At 40.4% G+C, this 17,929-nt stretch overlaps 1 protein-coding gene across 2 annotated transcripts in view; it reads right to left on the bottom strand.

Moving 5' to 3' along the window:
• Positions 1-17,929, bottom strand: part of DDC (dopa decarboxylase) — a 917,411-nt gene that overhangs the window by 48,366 nt on the left and 851,116 nt on the right. For both annotated transcript variants that reach the window (XM_069613411.1, XM_069613412.1), the window contains exon 12: positions 8,632-8,730. In XM_069613411.1, the coding sequence (XP_069469512.1) occupies positions 8,632-8,730 (99 nt within the window). The remainder of the gene's footprint in view (positions 1-8,631; positions 8,731-17,929) is intronic.

The raw sequence follows: 17,929 nt of genomic DNA, 5'->3' as shown, positions 1-17,929 counted from the left end.
TTTGCTGAAAATTGACTTTTCTGTGGTCACTTCTCCCAATGTCAACAGAGGGAAGGGACCTTTGGGGGGCAATTGGCAACATTGAGGAAGGAAATCATTGAATTCAGTGCAACCCTGGAAGGACATAAAATTATTGTTTCAGTTAATTGCAAAGATGTGAACAAGAAAACAGTAAGACATGTGTGTACCCTGATACGTAAGTTGGAAGAATTGCAGGTGCAGCTTTGTTGCTCAATTTGGACTTGTGCTTCTGAGGTTAGGGCCCTAGACATATTTAACAGCACTGACACTTACTACTCATTGCCCAAGCTTTTACATTGCTTCCTCTCATGCAAAGTTCCTGCCTCAAAGAAGTGACAAACCTGCAGGTGTTGCATAGTTGTATAAACCAGGAGGGTAGCTGAAGCATAACATGCTCACCTTGGTAACAGGACAATGCTGTGTGTCATGGGTTTGATACCTTGGTAGGGCCAACTCAGCCCTCCAATTTACCATGTGATATGTGGTAATAAGTAGCATCAGTTACCAAGCACTCTGACACTAGATTTCTGGTGATAGTGGTGCTATGTAAAAAACACAAAATAATAGTAATATGGGAAAAGGTGGGGGTCAGGATGTACTGGTCAGAGAGTCACTTTACCTTAAAAACCCAATTTCTATAATCCCCTTAGGATTTCTGTGCATTGGAAACTGAGAATGTGCACAGCCATACTTGCCCTGAGATCCGGCTAAAACTACTTCTGTGCATGGAAGATATTCCATAGAACAGGGTATTTGACCTACATCTGCAGAAATTTTTCATGCCTGCTGTGCATATAGACCCAAGCTACTCCTCACTGATTAGGCCCACGGAGTCCAAAACATGTTTGGGGATGGCTGTGGTTCCATGCGGAAGGCATGTTACCAAGCAGTTCAGGCTGGACTGCCCCTTTTGGGGTGGGACCAAGCCTGATTTGCATATAGTCTTCCCCCCTTTGTAATGGCTTGGCAGGTGAAGAACGATGATTTTGAGGGTTTCCCAGAGGAATGCCAGTGGTTAAGATTAATGTTAAACCTTTCAGCCATTATCTCTTTTGTTTTGCTATAACCTGTAGATATGGACATAAGTGTTTTCATAATGTATTGGTTCATAACTGTGTATCATCTGTGTTGGGTACTAGTAGCCACTTTTGCTTAGGTGCCAAAAGACAAATGTTGGTGTTGTTTGCTATGTTCATGGCAATTTGCATAAATTGGCAATATTAGTACTATTTATAAGACTATCAAATCCTATGAGGAGCTAGTCTCATGACCCCAAACCCCAAAAAAATTTAAGTGGGACTAATTTTCCATGAAACTGTATTTCGCCTGTCGAGACCCGTTACTTGTAGACTTACAGGTAGGCAGGTGCCCGCAGCTGAGTTTTCATCATATGCACAGCAGAATGCAAAAGGTGAGGGTAAAAGGTGGTGTACAATTGTGTATGTTGCCTTTTGCAATCACCTTTCGCACTCTGCCGTGCAAATGAAATAAATGCTGTCCGCTATGTCTGCATGGCAGTCAGCATTTCCAATGGATCCCTATGGAGCCTGCCTGCTTTTTGCTGACACATAAAGTCGGGTGACTGCATAGGGGTCCCCAGCATTTGCGTCGGCATGAAAATGCATGCCAGCTCAAATGCTGGAGCATTTGTATGTTGCAGAGGAAGGGAGTGGCAGAAACATAAGATGTGTTCCGCCATACAAATTAATGAAAATGACCTGTGACATTAATGCATGGCGTAAAAGCCTTACTCAAAGCTTTTACGCCATGCACGTTTCGGCTCATGTAAAATGAGCCCCAGTGTGTCCGTGGCAATATCTGGACAGGTAATGTATGGAAATAAGGTACGTGTTCAAAGGTTTCATTATGATTGAACATTGTAAATGTCTCAGCGCATATCCTTAATGAGGGCAATACTGTTTTATACATTTTAGAGTGCAAAGTAATTGTTTCATTATGATTTTCTTGTATGACATTAAGACCATTAATAAAGCAAAGCGCTTTAGCTTGGTCGGGTATGGCCATTCTATGAGGGACACTTTGGGGCTGATTCATCGAATAATTTGCGCCGAAAAACAGGGATTTGTGTGCCATTCTGCCTGCAATTCCCTGTTCAACAAATGGGGATTTGTGGGCAGAATGGTGCACAAATCACTGTTTTTCGGCACAAATAATTCCATGAATCAGCCCCTTTGTCTCCATCCCTGCATCCCCCAGTTTACAACATCATACCCCATCAATCCATATAGGTGGGAAGCACCTACATTTAATATTGGTATTGAGAAAATAAATCTAGTGTGACTTATGTAGGTGAAGTTTGGGCCAGTGTAAATTAAGTGTATGGGGGTTTGAGGACTGTTCATGTTGTCTAAGGAGCTCATGTTCTTTGGGGGGCATAACTTGAATGAAAGGCATAAAAGCCTTGAGTAAGACTGCAATGCCTTTCATTGACGTCATACCCCATTTTCAAGCATTTGTGTGGCAGAGAGAAGCGGCGGAACACAACTTGCATTTCCACCACCTCCTTCCTCTCCATCATACAAATGCTTCAGCATCTGCGCTAGCATAGATTTTCATGCTGGCGCAACTGCTGGATATCCATATGGGGTCCGCTTGCTTTATGCACCAGCACCCTAAATGTACATGCAATGTCATGCTAATTTTCACAGAGATGTTACTTGTCAGTTAAGTGAGCAGTAAGTTAAGTCAGTTAAGCCTGGGCAAACATTCCCAAAAGTGACTCACACATTTTCTCAGGTTACCAAGCCAAACGTTCGGTGACATATACATATTCACAGGCTACAAATCAGACCACCAAACCAGCCCAAAGCACCCCTTTGGCTCACCCACCACTCCCCATGACCTCCGTGCCACCAAGCACTCCTAGACCCCTTACGTGCTAAGGGCATGTATGTTCGTCCTGAAGTACCATGAGGAATCATTCTAGGTTTTTTTTTTATCAAGTGCTTCTGTTTTATTTTGTCTGAAAATTTAAACTGCGATTGAGATTGCGCCAATGAAACCTCTTGACTAAAACATGTTTCAGCCGTAGTGTTTATAGGACGCTCTGATTTCTCACAGGAAATAATGGACATTCCTGTGAGAGCAGTGGAAAGTGCTCGAACAATGGCAACGGTTGTTGAGATGCTGCCGTTTATCCCTTTTGTTAAGGGATAGGCCACATGTGCTTGTCAACAATCGAACACAGTCTCATTCTATAATGGGCATGGCAGTTCCATAACCTTCCCTAGCCTTCCAATTAATGTGGAGAAAAGTGTTCTTTTTTAAAGTCATGTTGACAAGTATAGCCTGCCTACAAGAAAGCAAACCACACAGTTTGATGCAAAGCAACACCTAATTTGGGAGTCGACTTCCAAGGCGGTGCAGAATTGACTCACAAAGGTGATAATAATTATGCTCTGAATACTTATAATATTCAGTACTTTGTAGTCCTACTCAACCGCATCACGGTACTTAATTTTAAAATACCAATCTCAATGACAGGAAACGTTTTCAAATGTGTGCGGTCCTACCTTACTATCCCACAGTCCCTGTAAATATTAAACAAGCTGATCATGAGCCTGTCCATCTCTTTTCAAGGGTTGGGGGGGGTGCAGGTCGTTAGTACTGTAATGAGGAACCGTAAATGTAGAAGTAGGGAAGACTACTGGTAAGTAGTCAGAGCATTACCTCCACATCTTTCTTCCTCGTCCCAGTGGTTACTATGGAGTCTTACCATAGCCAGTGATGGATGAGTCTATGATAATACCACAGAGACCAAAAAGCATGCTGTGTCCACACCCCCTCAATTTATTTGACTTTCATGACAAGGCAAGCACTCCTACTACTGAATACCCATGCAGACCACCCTGGCTAAAGGGCCCATTTATCTGGCCAGAATGTATATTTATACTATAGCATCTGTGGATGTTGCTTTGGGTCCACCCAGGACCAGGCACTGCAAGCATCCTAACGAGGCGTGCCCTATGAAATTGCCTACTAGGCTTCCATGCCCCAAAGAAAGCATTTCATCTCCTCACCCCTCCATTAAGGGAAGTGGAACCCCTCATAACACATGCATCCCACTCTTGGTACACCAGAGGTCCCCATGCTAGTACTAATTGCGCTAACTAAGCAGGAGAAGATCACCCTACAGCATCCACCTTTTCCCAATATCTCCTCTGGAGAGGATACTCACTGTCAACTTGAATGAAAACCAGGGCCAAGCAAAGGAGCATCTCAGCAATGACCTATGGAACTTAAGTGGCTCAGTCAAGAAGGAGAGCTTCCGGCTGAACCATGAGATACTTGCCAAACCTGGATGAGCCCCAGTGTCTCCCACCTGAAAGGTGATGGAATGGCCTGTAGGATCCCAGAATCTAAAATTCAAGAATAATATGTTTGATGAATTTTATCAGTCCAATCAAAGGCTGTTGAGAGGCTATGAGAATCAACATATACCTAGTGGGGTGCTTTGTGTTGCTCACTTTAACTATCATGAATTTGCAAGGTAACTGGTGCTTTGCGAGCTCTGTGGATTGGAAATCTTCCATCATGCAAATGAAAGGCTCTGCCACTGATATAAAAAATGTGTTTGTAGGTCGTTAAGCTGCTCAGGCTACATAGCTACAGACGCTGTGTGTGTCCATGCCTGGCTGTGATTTGGGAAACTGGCAGCGCTTGAATGTCCGGCCTCAGACGATTCTATATTTGGCTCAGGAGAAAGAAATAGTCCAGCCCAGGATGCGTTTCTTGAGCCTTTGAACTAAAGGTATGCTCTGTAAAAAGCAAACAAACTAGTGGTACGGAGTACCAATGATTTATATTACAATTCCATCTCTGATTCAGTGTGCATGGATTTTGCAATATCATTTTAGACCTGACCCTGAATGGGTCTGCAAAGTTTTGTGATGCCATCTTCGATGTCCTGGGTGTTAGTCTTAGGATTGCACACACAGTGGTTGCTTAGCTTACCATTGCTGGCAAATTCCTAGTTCTTTTTGGTTTTACTTGTAACCATAACGTCCCTTTAACAATGTTTTATCACCAAATTTCATAAGCTTTTATTAGTGCAACTTAACCATAATGTCCATTTAACAAAGTTTTTTCTGTGAAAATAGGGGGGGGGGCTCAAAGTTATAAGGGGGTCCCAGGATGTGTGTTTTTTCCCATAGATGCAATGAAAAAAGATTTGCTCAAGCTTACAGCCCAAACCACTGGATGGATTTTCACCAAATTTACCCCAGGAGTGAAGACTTGGTCCCGAAAGCATGCTTTTTAAAATCTGTTCAGTAGTTTTTATAAAACGGCCAAAATGTAGGTACAAAAAATGTGTGATATCTGTGTTTGGTCCGTGGACTCACTTCCCTGTTCGCTCTGCGGACGGGCCTCTGATTGGCCCAGAGGGCTCTGTGATGTCCGCAGACATTGGACCCGCCCACTAATTGGATGATGAAAAGCATGAGGTGTGTCAGATTTTTTTAAACGCCCACCATGTCCGATTCACGGACAGTCACCGCTGTCCGCGAACACCACAGTGAAAACATATTAAAAAACACGACATTACACTTGTCAAACTAATGAAACAATCTCTGGGGAGGTGATGAGGATGGGATGGGATATGGCCTTAAAAAGACAAATAAACAGGTGTTTTTTTTAACTCAGATGTCCATGAACAATCCGGATGTCCAGGGCAGTCCTGTGATGTTGAGCAGTTTTTGGATGGCTTATAACTTTATCACCACTCAATGAAACTGTACGAACATTTGGAATTTCATTCGACAACTGACTCTGAATGGTTCTGCAAAGTGTGGTGCTGTTTTGTCCAGAGGGAACAAAATTATAGGGGGGCCCCAACATATTTTAAAGGCTTATAAATGTGGTGCCATTTGATGAATCAGCACATAAGATTGCAAAAAGTATTTTAGACCTAAATATTAATATTTATGCATAGTTTGGTGTGATTTTGTCAAGAGGAGGCAAAATTAGAGGGGGTCCTCAACATTTTTAGATTTGTTGCCGTTTGACAAATTTGGACAAAAGATTTCAGAATGATTATAGACCCAACCATGAATGTTTGTGCAAAGTCTGAATGAAAAAGTAAGAAATAGTGTCGAAAAATAAAGTTCTGAGCCTCTTCCAGATCTTGACTTATACTAAGCTTTCCCCTTGCCCAAATTCAGAACAGTTAATTCAACACAGTTCACAAAGTCTCAAGGTTTTCTTCTCTAAGAGTTCAGCTCAGTTCACAACGTCTCCGGGTCCCCTTCCCCGAGAGTACAAATATTTCAGCTTTCAAAAAGGACAATACCAATTCAGATCTTCTGGTCCCAATTCCAAAAACAATACCAATTCCAAACCTTCTTGGTCATCCAGGCTTTTCTCTATTTGAGGGCTCAGGGTTACTTTCCTCAAGAATTCACATTTCCAGCTTTCAAAAAGAAAAATAACAAATGCCAGTTTAAATCTTCTAGATTTAAAAAAGAAGGGTCTCAGGGTTCCCTTCCCCAAGAATTCAACTCTTTCAACTTCCAAAACCAAAATCAGTTCCAATCTTCTAGCTTCAACCCTTGGTCAGCTATGCTTTTCAATAGTTCACATAGATTGCTCTCTTTCTAAATTGACCATTCTCTTCTGTATCTGTTGTAAAACACGTATCGTTCCAAGTAGGCGTCGCTCGGTCTAGTCGCAGTTGTCGGACCACACGGTCCACCCATTACAGGTCACTCAACTGATAACCCTATGCACTTTGTTATGCTTCTGTATTCTTCCGGTATTTGCCAGCACAGGTTTTCTCTCTTAACCTGTAGTTCTTTGGGTCCTGTATCCTGAGCCAATACTCATTTCACAGTCTTCTTGGCAATCCTTTTGACTTTGCCACAACTTGTGTCCCACACTATTCACTCTGTGGTGTTCACCCCTTTTCACCACCTTGCTTTCATTCATTCATACGTGCCCATCACTTGCTTTTGTCTTGTGCTGTATTCAAATATGCTCATCATGCCTTTCAACTAGTTCTGTATTCAATAATGCTTGTTTCAACTTTCAGAAGTAATTGTAATACCTTGCAGCTTGTTCAGTATTCAAACACTTGGTTTGGCCTCTCACAGCACTAGTAATAGTTTTCAGTTTGCTTGGCATCCAGGCATGCTTGTTTCCAGCACCCGAAGCACCCTAGCATGAGGGTTCCCTTCTTTGCACTTTGGGCTTCTCGATTCTGCTTACTGGCTTTTGTTCAATCTGTCTTTTCCTTGTGAGAGCCACAGCGAGCAATGCTCACCATCCTCTGCAGCACGTAGCTCTGTTCTTCCCCCGCAGGAGCTACTGAGAGCACCTCTCGCTCTCAGAAACCTGGGCCAATCGGGAGGCTTCGGTGCCCCACAACTCAAGTTGTGGACATCGGGCAGGCAGGGCAGCAGAATTCAAAACACTCTCCCGGCCAGACTTGGCTCCGGCTTCTCTCTTGCACTCCTGTGCAACACGGCTTCACGCATGCTGGTTCCTCTACAGCCTCTCTGCCTCTACAAGCACGTCCTTCTCTCCAGGCCGTCTCTGTCTCTCTGCTGGGCGCTCACCATTCTCATACACCTGGGACTTGCCAAATGACTGCAGGCGCAAGTCCTTCACTCCAATTGCCTGACCATGGTGTCATGTTGAAACCTATTAGTTAGACATGCCTGGCTATTACTATTGAACTCCTCCAAAGCCCTCTTCCTCATCTCATTACTAAAGTGGTGTGAATAAGTGGAAGTGTGCATAACTGCTGGTTGTTTCTTTCTCATTTTGGTACTGGGCTGATATTTATCAGTATCAACAAGAGGGAGCTGATGTGTGTTTATGCCGCTCAAAGGACGATGGATCCTTCTAGTTGATCGCTTCCTCATCCTAGTAAAAAAAAAAATTGGCATTTCTGCAGACCACTTTGAAAGGAAGAAAAGAGGAAAGTAACCTACAAAGGCTGCTGGGACATAAGGTACATTGTGAAAATGGAATGAGGAAAACCATGTCTCACCCGAAGACCTCCTCTGCCCACTCTCCAAGTTCCCTACACCCAGGTGATCCTCCCTCGCATATCCACACCCAGGGTCGGGATCCAAAAGAGATGGACTTTCCCTGGCCACCTGAGCAGAGGATGCCAGGGGAAAAGAAGTGAGGACACCCTGAGGTTCCTCACAGTTCATACACTTACCATGGTAACATGGGCCTTGACACACTGATAATACTACTACATATGATGATCCATTCTTGTATGAAATGTATGTCACATTACAGTGATATTTTAACCATATTTTTCTTAGTGTACTGAGGGACGATGCTATGTGATGACTCTTACTATAAGGTCAAGTGTTGAAAGGTCATGTGCCACCACTTCCTGTGATGTCATTTCGGGGGTGGGATCAGTTCATATGATGTCCTATGATGTCATTGGTGGGAGGACAAGGGACATGTGATGTCACATCCACTACCCCTGGTATTTTGATTAAATGAAGTCCCTAATAGTGTGAGGTCACATCAGAATACAGTTCAAGAAATGTATTATTTGAGAGATTTAACAGAGTTTAAAACTTTAGTAATAAGACCTAAGAGGAAAAAAGTAAGAAAGGCAGTCACCTTGCGGATGTATTCCTGTAGTCCTTTAACGCCATACATCCTAAACACAAACCACATTTTCAGGGAACGGAATCGACGTCCGAGAGGGATTTGCCAGTGCTGCAAATGCAACAGAGAGTATTAGTACAAATTACATCAATTTCAACATGTTATGAAATTAATTTATGGTTTGAAAAAAGGTTGCAGTCTGAGTTGCAAAATGGAGGATGCAATTACTCTAGGAACACATTGGTCATAACTGAAACCCAAGGGAAGCCAAGGTAAGGATGATGGAGAGCCGGATGCCCTGTTCTGTACCGAGAGTTTCTTTCCCTTTGCATCTTTTTTTGGACTTCATCTGGCAATTTTGCCCTATGTATTTTGTCTGCCTATGGATGTGTTTCATGCACAAATCTCTGCCCTGGGTCGGCCACACTCCTGACATGAATCAGGCCCTCATGGCGTCAGGCCTACCCTCTGCTGAAGATGAACATGAAAAACACACAGTACCTAAGTGTTCTTTCACCAGTCTCCCTGGAGGACTCCTAAATAGAGCATTTCATGACCAAATTCTACAATGCTTATAAAACTGTAGGGAGAAGAAAATGCTGAATGTAAATAACATATATTAATCCTTATGCCCTAAATAATCTAGTAAGGGGTAATTTCTAACTCCAGTCCTAGAGAATCTGCAGAATGTTTTTGATTTTGAAGCGTGGAGGTGTAGCTGCTTCAAGTCCCATGGCGGAATGGCCTCAGACATGTATTTGTGCCATGAGGCATTTAGCATGGCAAAACAGCTGCTAACAGATTCCATAGTGGATTCTATGGATTTCCACCAGCAAGAAAATCACATCCTGGCTTGGTGAAAAGGCATTTGGCTTTACCACGCAAAGCAGTAAAGGGAGGCAGAATTTCCCCACTCTGCCTGTCAAAACCATGAAGATCCATAGGAGCGCAGAGAGTTTTAAACGAGGCATATTGCCTGAGTTGCTACCTCTGTTTGCACTCTGGGAATTGGAAAATTACCCCTTAATGGGTTGTCAGTAGGGTAAGTGTCTGTGAAGACTTAAAATTCTAATTCTGCCCCATCATGCGCTGATGCAACAATTTACTGATTCTCATAAGATTTGTGTATGTAATTCCTTCTCTTGTGTTTTAGCGGAAATACAATAATAATCTCCATACATTATTTATATTCTTAGATACATACATATAACTATTTCTTATTTTGTGGTTACATTATGTTGACTAAATAGTAAATAGTAATTTCACCAATTCACATTTTCATTACATATATTTATATCATATGGTAATATTCAACAATAATTATTTTAAAGGCTTTATTCTATCACAATATCAAGTCTAATGTCAAGTCTTATGAGTATTGAATTGAATTTCATAACATAAAAGAAAGAAAAAAATCACGCAGATTTTCTCAAGCAATGAATTCCTGACTTAGAGTTTGTATGTCGTTGTGTGTCAAATGCCTCCGCCTGCCTACACGTGTTTCACTCATTTGTCACATTCATTTGTGTGACTATATAAGTGGGCTTCTTCAGGGATCATGAAAGCTTAATGACACAAAACATATACATAGAGTTTACGAAAGAGCAAGTCCCCTACAGCTAGGAACTGGGGAGAGCATTATGAAAAACGAAGATGTCCCTAGCGAGTGATTGGTGATTCCAATTATTGTGAAATTCCAGTTAATGATCTTTGCATGTAGGCAGTCACAATGTGGGACAGAACATACATTTTTCACCTCAGAACTGGTAAAAAAGCATTGGCCTCTTGTAAAACCTAACCTGCCAGCTGAACCGATTCCCAGAGTGAGACTTAAACACTCAGAAAACCTATGCGGATACATGGTGGGACATTTTCCCTGCGGCACGTGCACAGCATGCAAATTCACTTCAAAAATTCAATCTTTCTTGGTGGGTAATAAGGATTGGCAATTCCGGCACCTCCCTATATACTATGTCTGCCAAAATAGGAATTGTATGGTACATATAAGCAACACTTCCATTCCTCTTATGAATAGATACTGGCAGGTGTAGGCATATGACACACAAACTCTAAGTCAGGAATTCATAGTTTGAGAAAACATATGTAATGTTTTTTATGCTAGGAAATTTAATTCAATACTCAGTACATAATATTGTCTAAGTAATGCTAAAAGAAATAGGGAAACCTGTAATATAAAACAAGAAGAAACATTCCCGCTCATGAGGCATATCCTTAAAATGCTTGGTAGATCTAATGAATAATTATAACTAAGTGCAAAAAAAGTCTCTTTGTCATGTTTCACTGCCGCAGTCCCAGGCTTTCCACATGTTCTCTATAAAGACACAGGCGACGCTTCCCGAATGGGAATCAACATGGGGGATCGTGTTGCGGCTGCATCTTATGCAGAATCGTGATATCACCGCCCGGAAAAGCAGGAACTCAGCAGCCTATTTCTATGTCGGGGACCAGGTGAGCTAGGCGTTACAATGGTTCTTTGTTGCAGGATGCTAGTTTTCTTCCTTTCTGCTTCCTTCCATGTACCTTCTTACTCCTGCCTTTAGCCTTCCTTGTTGTTCACTATCGCTCATGCTCCTACCTGCCTGCAGTCCAGCTCCAGTCCTCCATCTCTACTACGCATCTCTGTGCTTGGCTGTCCTCCTTGTTTCCCTTTGTCCGGAGTTTGCTTCATCTGTGGATCTTTATATCCCGAAGCCTGCACTCTGCAGTCCAGCTACCCTTCGATTGACCAGCACATCAGAAAATCCTTTGGCTTTAACATCTTGTGAGTCTTTTCCCTAAAAAGGGGTTTTCCCACTTTATTTGGTCTGCGTCCCCTGGGCAGAGCCAAGATCCAGCTCCCTCTCCTGGGGAGCGGTGGCAGACACCATTACCAAGAGCTAAGGTAAGGAGTGATTTTGACACTATTATATTTCAATGCATAACACAATACACTATTAGTGACTTAATCTAGTCCATTTCTTGTGCCCTAGAAGGAAAAATTGAATTCTGTAATGGTGACTGTTTATGTGACAGTCCTCTTTCTTTCTCTATGCAAGAGAACAAAATAAGTAATCCTAAAATGGCACCCACATCACTGTACATAGTCCTCTTTTTGTTTTTGATTGAGGAACTTCAAAATGGCGCCTGACTTTGACGCAGTCCCCTTTCTATCTCCACGAATGAGGATATAACAGTAACGACAAAATGGCACTTATTTGCATAAAAAACCTCTTAGTGGACCATGGAGAGATATCTTTTTAGAATAACTAGTCTTGCAACATTAAGCATTGTTAAGATTATGTGGGTTAAACTCTATCTGCTATTATACTGTTTAAACTGTCATTAAGTGTTTGTTATCCTAGTAAAGCAAGCAAACATGACTTTGCTCAAGATAGCTTTTCTGTTTTTGATAGACAATTCTAAAGATATTACCGAAAGCCAAAAGAAAAGGATCATGAACTTATAACAAAGAAAATAATTATCCAGACTACAGAAAGAACTCGATATAAATATAAATATAAATTGGATAATCTAATTTGCATATAATTTGCAGATATTCCACTTCAATATACACTGATGAGACCAGGACAATTAGGTCACACTGGTAAATGGCAACCCAAGAAATGGGATCTATGTGATATTGTCGAAAATAAAATACTGAATCGCAAAATACAGAATTCTCACCTCCATTCTTCCCCTATATATGTGGGGGGAGACCCCCAGCAGTGCCCCCATACCTTCCCACATTTTTTATTAACTTTGCCCACCCCCACATATATGTATATATATGAAGTGAAATGGGGGTCCTGACATTTTTGGATTCAGAAAATATAGGGTGATACCACGAAATGTGAATGCAATTGGTACATCTTTGGAGTACTCTACATTGGAATTCAAGTACTTTATCATAAGGTATTAATGTAGTCTAATGGTTCTAATCACGAGATGCACCATTTCGACCCATTGAGTGGCACCCTTCACAGGCAAACAATGGGCGAGCTAAAAAAAGAAGAGGTATTTTCACTTCACGTTGGTGTGTGTCTTCCGGATGTTTGCACTTGAAATTCTTTTTTCCCTCTTTGCTCCTTTCCATTATATGCAGTATGTTTGCAAGAGATAATAAGAAGTGGATTTTATTGGTACTCCTTTGATCAATATTTACCATATATTAACTTTTGTTTTTTTTATTTTCTCTTGTGTTTCTGTTTTTTGTCAGGTATATGTTTTGTGTCATTAATATGTATTGAGCACTGAAGAAGCTGACGTATATATTCACACAAATAAATATGGGAAATGAGTGAAACACGTGCAGGCAGGCTGGGGAATATGACACGCAGTGACGTACAAACTCTAAGTAAGAAATTCATGATTTGAGAATCTTTGTCTGATGTTTTTTTCTTTCTTTTATGTAATGAAATTCAATTCAGTACTCATACGACTCGACATTGTGATCGAATAAAGTCTTTAAAATAATTGTTGTTGGGCAACTATTACCATATAATATAAACACATGTGATGAAAATGTGAATTGGATACATTATCTAAAAGTTTAATAGGAAATGGCTATTTGTCCGTATCTAAGAATATAAGTAATGTATGGAGATTAATATTGCAATTGTGCTAAAACACATGAGAAGGAATGTCATACAATAATCTTACGATAATCAGTAAATAAATTGTGGCATCAGCGCATTATGGGGCAGAAATAGAATTGTAAGATAATATTAAGGACACATAAAGGTCTTTCTATCTCTTCTCTGTCATCATTTGCCCTTTGCAGTAGAGCAGAGGTAGAAAATATATTCCTTATTTCAGTACCAAATTAGCATGTTTACTTCTTATACATCAACACAACCGGGATCAATATAGTACGTGTGCTTGCATATAACCTATGAAGACTTGGCAGTTTGGTGGCAAAGTCTGATAGTATTTTAAGTGTAAAGCTCCTAATAACTAGTATACAAACTGCATAAATCAAAACCTAGGTAAGCCTAAATTGTTGGGTCAAACACTGTTCAACCCTAGGAAAGAGACTGCAATATGGAACACAGAAAGCTGTTAACATTTCTGCCTCCATCTCAGCCAGGTCAAGCTGGGAGCATTGGCGTTCCAACACAGATTGCTGCCAAAGCAATCAGAGGTGTTGGAACTATCTTCAGAATTTCCATCAGACCTTTGACTGTAGGAGATTCTTCCACTCAGACCAAGAGAACTTATTGCATAGATCAATCAGCTGGGTATCTTTCATTGAAGCTTAGCACACATGAATATTTTTTTCATTGCACCTCTGCTTCACAGAGAGGTCCTGGAAAGCTGATCAGTGATGGCGGAATTGCTGTTGAGTGCTTGTTTTGTTTCAAAACATCCCCTTAAGAGATGTGCTAATGTTGTTGTATACTTGGCTCCCATGGCTACTCCACTGCATTGGTTATATAGTTGAACATTGAAACAAAAATTGTTGTTATTCACAGTAAAGCCAAGCATTTCTGAAATCATTCTACATTTCTGGAAATAGCTGATTTCTTTTCTAGAAAATATTTGGCTGCTTCTAGCACAAGAGAGTGCTGAATTGATATGTACAACTCATTTTTAGTGTGACTAATAGATGACAGTTGGACCAAGTCACAGTACTCAATTTTAGAAGTGCGCGCGTGAAGTCTCTGGTGTATGATTCCAGCTGTGTTGCTAATGGTTGCAATGTGGTGTCAATGAATTCTGACATTAGTTCAGTTAAGGTGCCATTCCTTTTCACAATGGGACATACATCCGGTAATGTATCAAATGTTTTGTGAATATTAGCTAAAACATATACGGTGGCTGTTCTTGGATGTTCAACAATTAGGAAGCTTATGTCATCTTCACTGATAATGTCCTCGAGGTACCACATGCTAAGTAATGTCCTACATTCTTCCTGACCTTGTACCAAGACTTCCTGATTGGTTTTTACATAGCACTGTGGTGTTGACAGGTGCACATTGGCTATCCTTATGTAATCATGTCTGTTGCGGATATCATGTTGCCACCTTTATCTTCTTGTTTAATAACAATGTTATAATTCTTGGCCAGATTATCGAGTGCTTTGTTTTCTTCTTGTGTGAGATTGGCATTCCTTATGATATTTCAATCTTTCATGCCTATACTAATTGAGATCATTGGTAACCATTTAAAAAATGTGGCAATGTGATTCTGTGGTGGAAAGTTCAGAATGACTTTGCAACTTGGTTTGAAGTTAGTCTTGGCTGGTTTGTCTAAATTGATGTGAAGTGCTGTTGCACCTTCCAATGGTGTCTTAGGCTCTGATTATTAAAGTCATGGTCTCTACATCTTGTACATTAAAGTCTGTGTCACCACAAAACCGCTGTGGTTGGAAAAGTGTTATTTATTATGAAAAACCTTCTTCAACTTTAATTTTCCTATATTTGGGTGTCTAGTCTCTTCGAACGTGACCCTTTTGGTAATTTGTATTCTGGTTGGTTAAATAGATACGTTCAATCTTTAAGATACAGTGAACATACAAGTGCGTAACTATAAAAAGGTGTTACTTTAAGATGCACATATTCACACGGTTACACATATCACTAGTATGCTCTGAGCTACCTAGTAACAATATAGTTTCTTACATTACATTTTTATGTATCTATAGGTACACTTATGCACACAACCCCATACAGTGGCTACCTCCACTCTATGAGACACACATACCAGTTATATGAACAGGTACGGTGTATGTTTATACAGTCTATAAAGGCAAATGAGATAAGTAGCAGTTTTGATAGAAACAGTACTTACTGTAGAACATGGTCTCAGCAATCATTTAGTTACTAAGTGTTGTCATTTACCGATCACAGGAATAGTAGACTGGAAGCTAAGGGAGCACCCTTAACCATTTTATCAATAAACAAATAATCTAGATAAGTTAATATTGCACTACTCATTCATTGCCAGGAGATATAAGCAAGATTCTGGATAAGTGAAAGAAATACCTACATAAAGACATACCTCATTTGTGAGTTGAAGATCTCTAAGCAGCATTTAACCATGGAGCTATTTTGCAGGAAAAATAAATTGATATATACTGACTTACTATTGGTTATTTAGATCATACACTACCAATGGACCGTCAATGGGCACACTAAAGAATAATTAGCCTATTTTCTCGAGGTGTAAGAAAAAGCACTTGTGATGACGATTTATTATTATTTTCGCATTGTAATTTTCACTAACAATTGCTAATTTTGTTTTTTATATCTTTTGTTATTTTGTTTTCTTTCTCCCATCATATTTTGATTTTGTCATTTTACTTTCACGTTTCATTCAATTTCAACATTTTGTATTTGCTTAAATTGATCAATTCCATACTAACATGTCTATGTAACTCAGACAAGGTCCAGAGGAAGCTCTTTGAGTGCAGCACGTGTAGGCCTAAGATTGTGTTATACATTTTGAATAATCCATTCCTTTAACCATCTAATTACTTCTTTAATTTTAATGAATGTGGTTCGGGAGACGAGACACCTACTTACACATATTTTTGTTTGACAGTTGGGTAGGGTATACATGCCAGTCTTTACCCCCATGCTGCTATTATAAAACCCTAAAGAAAAACAAGTCAACTACTCTCATTAAGGAAGGGATTTTATATCAGGTTAGCACCATGCATATTCCTGCTAGTCATACCCCATTGTTTAGATGTCACCCATAGAAACACTTGAAAGATCTTTGTATCTTTCACTAGACTTTCATGCGCCCACATTGGAAGCCTTTCCTTTTTTTTTTACAAAATTGTAAGGTATATTTTTATTGTACACTTTTTACCTCTTTTTACTTGTTACATTGTTTCTAAATTCATATCCCTGAATCTTAAGGTGAAGTCTTTATCTATCAAAATATTGCATTGTATTCCTGCATCCACCCAGCCCCAAGCACCACTGGCAGAATTCAGCCTTGAGTATTGCCTGTGCAACATACAGATGACAAAAGGGAAACGCATGAAAGATTTTGGAAGGACTCTCTTTTAGAGTTTAGAGTAGCTGTATGTGAACCCTGTTGGAATGAGTTGAGTATCTAGCCACTGGCCCACCCCTCCACATTTTTCCTATATTACCAGTGACTTCCTCACAGGTGGGAGGGCCATCTCCTGGGATGTCCTTTGGATTTTGTGAATCACATAACAAACAACATCATACATCTTTGTGTACCCATGTTTAATTCAGATGCAAAATACAGCCTCCAGGAGGTTACAAGGCACTGTATTGCAGATGTACATTATTCATGGTTCCCACAAGTCTTTTATCAGTGATAGGTTCACATTTGTAGTCTATTGACGATATTCTTTTTATTTAATTTGACCTGAAAACGCAAATCCTTAATCAAAATGTTAAGAGTGCACCATTCTCTCCAACAATAACAATAGCACAATGGCATTGAGCTGGACAGTAATCTTTCCAAATCCATGTGGAAATACTTTGCAATTTTCCATTATTTTCTACAGAGACAGGGAGAGGTGTATTCCATTGGTACATTGTATACTCTTCAGGGAATTATAATTGCCCCACACAACACTAGACAACTTTATTTCTTGTTCTTTCAATTTAATACACTGTTGTGGCTTTCCAGGCAAAGGGCAATCTCTGGTTTATTTATCACTCAACAACATGTTTAACCACTCCAAGGACAAACTCAAAGTCATTACCTCACAGAAAAAGACCAAAGCCCAATAAATCAGCAGAGCAAACTCTGAAAAGATGGTCTTTGTATCAAGAGGGTCACAGCAGGGGTGGCAAGACTCAATGCGGTATGAAAGGCAAGCATCTGTAAAGCCATTGTTGGAGCTTCACATGGTGTTGTGCGGACAACGTAAAGAAGTGAGGGAAAATTCCCCTGCTGAGATGCTGAATGGAAGAGGCATAGTTATTAATATCACAATCATAGGTGGAGAATAATAGCAGGGTGGGGAATGGAGATGATCCTGGAAATTTGATAACAGAGTTAAAGGCAATGGACAGATCAGGGTTGGGGTTTTCATGTAAGAAGGGCATATGCATTGACAAAGAATACAAAAATAAGAATTATTTAAACAATACACTTGTTCAATAGTTTAAAGAATATGTGCTGGCTGGATGTTGCAGAGGAGGACTACTTGTACAAACAGAGTGGAACTCATAACAGCTTAGTTATGGAAAGACCTGTCCTGAATAAGGCAGTGTGTCAAATGATTTGGCTTCTAGCATCTACAGGACCGTAAAGGGATAATAGTATCACAACGAATAGCCATTCAGTTCAAATACTTCACCTGAGACCTCCCAGAGTC

This window comes from Ambystoma mexicanum, chromosome 5p (genome assembly GCF_040938575.1).
Source record: "Ambystoma mexicanum isolate Mex_15411 chromosome 5p, UKY_AmexF1_1, whole genome shotgun sequence".
Classification (NCBI taxonomy): domain Eukaryota; kingdom Metazoa; phylum Chordata; class Amphibia; order Caudata; family Ambystomatidae; genus Ambystoma; species Ambystoma mexicanum.
Note: the sequence above shows the minus strand (reverse complement) of the source record. Positions and strands in the feature narration are given on the sequence as shown.